The 6,749-nt window shown below is 37.0% G+C and overlaps 1 protein-coding gene across 1 annotated transcript in view; it reads left to right on the top strand.

The window, feature by feature from the left end:
• The first annotated feature begins 5,933 nt into the window (after window positions 1-5,933).
• The window catches only part of PTAR1 (protein prenyltransferase alpha subunit repeat containing 1), a 29,888-nt gene continuing 29,072 nt past the window's right edge, over window positions 5,934-6,749 (top strand). The window contains exon 1 of the mRNA XM_057373122.1: window positions 5,934-5,963. Coding sequence (XP_057229105.1) covers window positions 5,934-5,963 — 30 coding nt within the window. The remainder of the gene's footprint in view (window positions 5,964-6,749) is intronic.

The following is a 6,749-nucleotide window of genomic DNA, read 5'->3' as shown; positions in this document are numbered from 1 at the left end:
CCATCCATCCATCCATCCACGATCCCCGCAGCTGGAGCTGCAACCCCGGGTTGGTCCCGTCCCTAAAGCACCAGGACAAGGTGTCCCTGCGCCCCCTGGTGTCCCCGATCACGCTCTGGGATCTGCTCCAGCTCTGATCCTGTCAATCGTTCCTGTCTTTATAACTCATCGTTTTCCTGGAGCTACAGCCGAATTCTGGACATTAAAACAAAATATATGAAGTTCAAGTGCTTTTTACCATAAAAAGCTTTTCATTTTTAACAAAAAAAAAAATTGAGAATTATTGAGATTACATTAAAATGTCGTTCAATACCTTCCCTGTTAGATTGAAGCCTTGAGTGGCTGCTGCTCAAAGTGACAGTGAGGRGTTACTCCAAAGCCACAACCACATAACATTGTTAAGCCCGGTCCTAAAAGGTTTGAAAAATTAGGTTAGGTTCTAATACAAAACAGTTTTCTACAAATGCAGTAAGAACTGCTGTTCCAGCAGAACATAGCTACCTGTCTTCTTTTTTGCATTTAGAAATGGCAGTATTGCTGTGGTTAAACAAAAAAGAAACACAGGAGATACTACACACCAGAAATGCATGTGCTCTCTCTTTGTCCTGGACTCGATATTTTTAATCTCTCCTTTCTGCAACGGGTGTTAATCTTTCCTTCTATGAGTCTGATAATTAAAAATGAAATGGCCYTACCTGAGAAGTAAAGTCACAACAACTGTGACAGCATCTCAATTTATGATGAAACAATATAAAAGAGCTCCCCCATCACACTTTACCATCACTCACATATTCGAAGCACATATTCCTAGCACTCAGGAGCAGTAAGGTGTTYCATAAAAAGTTTTGCCATGAAGAACCACTGTATTAATTGAATAAAGTCACAGTAAGTACATCACGTCAGTAAGTCTAAGTAAGAATAACATACTTCTATTAATGTTTGGTTTAAATACTTGTCTTCAGTAAAGAATGGCAGTGTTGCTAAGGAGTGGWTTTAAGTATTGTTCAGTATTTTAAGAAGGCAATTACAGGACTGTTTTTAAATGTGTGAAAGGTTTTAATATTAAGTAACAACAGCTGTAGTTTATATTCATTACACAGGTTCAGTGCGACATGGACTCTGTCATTTTGGAAACTCTTGCACCTACTGCAGATTTACTAATATTCTTTGTATTTACTATATTATCCTATTAAATATGTATATCCTAGCAAATGTACTATTTATTATATTATCCCACACACAAGTGATGTSATCTCTTCTTGATTCTATTCTAAAAAATGCTCTTCAATCTTGGATTTTCACAGAAAACACTTCAGAAATTGTAGAAGTCCAAAACTTTTGAATTGTTGYATTTCAGATATACGAATGCTTCTAAAAATAAGAACATTATCACATAACACACTTTTGTTGTCAATTGAATAAAAAGGTTAGCTAGTTTATGTAAAGTTTGCTAGCAAAAAATGTAAAATGCATAGTTAATAATGAATCAAAGCATGTTTCACTTTAGACATAGGCTGCTGAACTGGTTTTGTTTCATTATTTAAAAGATGTCTAATAGAAATGTACCAGCTTTCACCTGGTACCTCAATTCACTCATCTTAGGAGATACAAAAAGTAATTCAGAACAAAAAAACCCAGAGATAGTCTCAGGGTGTTGTCTTGGAAACTGCAGCCCAGCCAATTGCAGTTTCTTGGAGAAAAATGTCTGTACAGTTTTGTTTGGCATAACTGCATTATTTTTCTCTCCGTGCTATAACCTATGAGTAGGCCAGTATGCTTAGCCAGCATGGAGTGATACAGACCTATTCCTCATTTTGCCTAATGRTATTCCTACGAGCCACCAGATCTGACACAGAAAATACACAGCCTCGCCTCCTAGGTTTGAAAAATCTTATTTGTTTTCTGTACACAAAAAAAAAGGATAGTTCACAAGACTGAATATATCTTTAGTCTGTTAGATAAAGAGGAAAAGCTACTTAGTTTAATTAAATCAATGCTATTATATATAAAATCAATTCTTTTATACATGAGGAAAAACTGTTGAGACTRAACTTTGTTCTTCATTGGAAAATCAGAAAGCATTCTCAAAAGTAGTCTAAGGTAGCATTTAACAGTAAGCACAAAATTCAAGATATGCTAAACACAACACAAAACATGCTYATTTACAAAACAATCATCCCTTGCTCTACTAGAATAGAAAAGAAAATGCAATAGTCGTATTTATTTCTTCACTGAACCAGTCGTTAATGATTGCAAGTAAAATCATACATTTATATAGGGAAAGCATTTCAACATGAGYTTGCTGACATGGAAATTGTAAAGAAATCTCAACTTTGTCATAGCTAACATTGGACTGACCATATGCATCTAGCATTAGATTCAAGTTATTTTTCCYTTCAGAGGGATTTCAATAAAATTAAATCACATTTTTAAAGGGAGAAAAGAGGAAAAATTAAGTGACAGACTTACAATAATTGATTATGATATGCTGATTTGACTGCGTATGGCCAACAATTGCTGCTAAAAACCCAGCTCTCTCTGCAGTCTGTGTACTCAAACCACTGGGCAGCATACACATAAAAGTGCTGCTGTACCTTATCCCAGTCACATGCAGGTCTTATTGAAAATGAATATGCAGTTTGTTTTTAAGARATTTTTGACGTTAGTTAATATGTCAGGAACATGTTCACAATATTGAAAATCAATTTTTAAAACAAAGGAAGTTTTTATTAATGAAACATCTTTTCCATTGAAGRGAATGAGGAGTTCAGTATCTGAGATTATTTCTTCTTGGCACCTCAACTGCAAATTTTCTAAATTGGAAATGAAGGATTTGGAGAAACACAGACAAATTTATATCCACAAATGATGACCATTATACACAAACTGACTCAATGATCCTGGAAGTCTTTTCCAGCCTTAATGATTCTGCAACTCTGAGTCAATGTTGCGGGGCTAACCAAATATCATGTGAAACAATGACTAAACAGCAGTCATACAATCTAGGACTTACYGCTAGTCAAATAATTGGCTTGTCTACCATATAGTTTTAGATTATTTAAAATCATCTCTCATTGTAGATATCAAATGCAGGGTAAGGGAATCTGTCAGCCTTGAGATGTGACTCTGAGAAGCAGCCCTGCCTGGAGATCTCTGTTCAGGGAGCACAGGTGACACAGGCACTGGCAGCAGGGATCAATATCCTCATAGCCCAGCACCCCTTTGGGGTGTGTGCAGGTGKGCAAGCCCAGCAGCGCTTCGTTCCACCCACTCCAGATCACACCAGGCATCGTGGCTCTGCCTCAGAGCATCCGTCCCCAACAAGATGTGGCTTCGCACAAGTTTGCAAGGTTTGCACATCAAGGCTGATTTCAGACAGGCCTGTACCAAAGCACTGTTAAACTCACTGTGGGTGCTCCTGTCTCAAACAGCAACAGTCTTTCAAACAGTCTGTCTGCTAGCCTGAACAGCAAATGCATACACAACTATTAACTATAAAACTATACACACGCCCCCCACACACATTCTCTGACGTTAAAGAACCAGCACTGAAAAATCTGAAGATTCATGCTTTTCATTATACGAAAATATGTGCTGTGACTTCCTCTATTTGTACCATAGATAACAAATTTCATAAAAATATTTGTAATAAATAGCAAAGCAAGGACAGTGGTGATGCACTTTCCCTTGTGTTGGCCATGCAGTGTGATCTGCTTACAAAAATAATAGGCATAGGAAATTAGTAAGATTTGATGTGCCCACCCTCACAAAGTGGGGGACAACTAGCATCAGATTTTCACAAAAAATATGATACTGAAATCGACACAAGTTGGACTTGTCCGTAAAGCTGTAACAAATTACTTTAATCGAGGGGTAGAGAAACAAGTCAAGATTATCACCATAAGGTGGCCATGAAGAAATTAACAATAAGATTTCACACCTGAACTGGCTCTAAATTGCAAGATTTTAACCTTTTAGGAATTTATTAAGGCAAGTTAAATGTGCTAGGAGTTTGTTATGGCACTTCAGACAGCTGCAAGGTCATATTTTTCTGTACCCATGAGAGATGAACAAGCCCTCAAGCAAATTATTTCCCACATGACACAAGACTGCTTTACTCAGGGAAATTTCTTTTCTGTGAGTAACAGAGAGATAATTCTTCACTATTTAATTATGATGTATTTTCTACAGTTTATGTCTAATGTGAAATTTAACAAAAGAATATTTTCTGAAATAAATTATTATCGTCTCCCCAAAATTACARCAAGTAACCATATTTGGCTGACAACTTATTAATCACTCCCAAAAGCTACCATAAAGTATCACATGCAATATTAATACCAATGCCCACCTTATAAGCTTTGACAATGTAATAATTGCTAAGATGTAAATTCAAATATCTTTCATGATGTTATTTAAATAAGAAYAGCAATCTAGCATTCAGTCCCCTACAAAAGGCATGCATGAAGTCATAGACAGCATACTGCCAGTTGATTGCACTATTCTAAATGACTACTTTTGCAACTTCTRAGTACATTAGCAGTTTTGTATCAATTTTCAGCACTTTCAGAACTTTGCATTATGACTGATTTTCACTTGTACCCAATACTAAAATTAAAAACATCTCCCAAAACCCAACCCACCCCAAACCCCCAAATTAGACTTTTAATCCACAGAGTATTTTTGTCATGATTAATGACATCTTAAAGGTGTTTTATTTAGGTCTAATTCACCAAAACTATTTACAGAATTTCAACAACAAAAAAATAAAGCCAAACCAACCTCTTACATAGCTAGAMATATTTCAGTAACTGTATTCCCTGACTGAACTTCAATTTGATGGTTTTAACAAATGTAAATCAATCCCGTACACAAACAAATTGCCCAGGACAAAGTGAGAAGGCAGTGAGCCAGAAAAGGTATGCTGTCAATTAGATAAAGCTGACTTGGTCCTTTTCAGCAAGGCAAATAGGCATAAATTAAAAATCTGCTGAACACAGGAATCTAAGCTATTTTGAAAAAACAGTTTGCATTTTTCAGCTAAAAACATATCCCAATGTTCACCAAGTGTTGCAATAGCTTTCCTCATACTTCTATTTTTGCTTATTTGACATCCACAATGTATCAGTTTGCTTCAATAATTTCAGACACTGCACATCATAAAAAGTGTCTTTACCATTCTAGAAGGTGAACGAAAACCTGGAACAGCAGAGACATGTAATACAATTACCTGAAGCCAACATTATTTAGTCTAAATTTTGCACTTACTATAGGGACTACTAAGAAGGCCTCACAAAATGTCCCATATATTAGTTTTCTGATTTGGAGTTTAACACGATGAATCTGCAAACAAATTTGTAGAGGCCCAAATCTGTGAAACACAACAATCTCTTAATACCATGTTTAAAGTGCCACATGACTTTTCAGCTCTTGTCTTCTTATTATTATTTGTATTAAGAAATTATTGAATGCCAAAACCAAAATTACAGCATAATTTATTTTCTCAGCAAATGAAACAGATCAAACTAATTGTTTGGTACTTGGAAGATGGTAATTTAGACCTACTTCACACTGTTACATCCTCTTTTTCATGGGTATGCACAGGAGTAAAAAGAACTACTGAAAGGAACGACATGAAAAGTCGACTTGAATTCAGTGTTTATATAGTAATTGTAATAAGTTAGTTTCTCAAATTCGAAAAGAATGCTTTGGCAAGTGGGCTGCACTGTAGCTGCTAATACAGCACGTCCTGCCTGTCTTTGGCTTGCAAAGGCATTCAGTTCAGAATCCTGCAGTTAGGGTGGACTGACATCTGTGAGCACCAAGAGATCCTCAGGCTAGCTGCTGAAATTAGTATTGTAACAAACTAGCCAGTCTACAGTCCGAAAAGTATCGTCAAAATAGCGAAAAGAGGAAAATCGCAGGAACTGGGAATGCAGGAAATCCTGGTTTCTAGTTCCCAGGTACGTGCTCTACATAACTTTCAAGCAGAGGAATGTGAGTCTGCACACAAAACAAAACCAAAATATACTGTGAAAACAAGAATAAAGCATGTGTGCAGAAAAATACAGCAATTTATAGCTTAAAGGAGAATTCATAGACATCCAAAACTATTATTTYAGGAACACATGATAAACAACCAAAAAGAACAACGTTACCTGTAAGCAGGCAATGAAATATGACAAAATTGAACTAACAGGCCAGAGCCAACAATGAAACACATCTCGGCTTTAAGGTGTTTACTTAAAAATCCAGCAAAAAGCTGGCAACTTCAGCAGCTAAGAACACATTCAGTATTTCTCTCAGGGACTTTTTTATTTGTTCTTTCATACATATCACTGATGGAACCCCCTCTTTAGATTATATATATATATWTTTTTTTTAAGGAGAATACRTGGTAGGGTCTACCAGGCCTCTTGTGGGGGGAAGGTAACGATGAGGCAGACGACGACGGCATTGCAAACTTTCAAATTAAAGACGATTCAACTACTASTGCTTTGAAAAACTCGAACACATCGATTTCTAAATAACAAGCCATCCCTTCGCWTTCAGTCTTGCGGATAAGCGCTCCCATGCCTCTTGGGAGTCAAGAGAAGCTATACACCCATGCTTATCTTTCAACGCTACGTGGTCCGGCACCGCCAAAATGAGCGAAGGGCGCGATAAACCCCGGTGTGAAAGAACAGCCGCCGATCCCACCCGCGCCCCGGCACCGCCACAATGAGAGCACGGAGCGATAACCCCCGGTG

The sequence above is a fragment of the Malurus melanocephalus genome, unplaced genomic scaffold, assembly GCF_030028575.1.
Source record: "Malurus melanocephalus ecotype Western Australia unplaced genomic scaffold, MMel_1.1 scaffold_7, whole genome shotgun sequence".
Taxonomy (NCBI): domain Eukaryota; kingdom Metazoa; phylum Chordata; class Aves; order Passeriformes; family Maluridae; genus Malurus; species Malurus melanocephalus.
The sequence above is the reverse complement of the archived record's forward strand: the minus strand, read 5'-3'. Positions and strand labels throughout refer to the sequence as shown.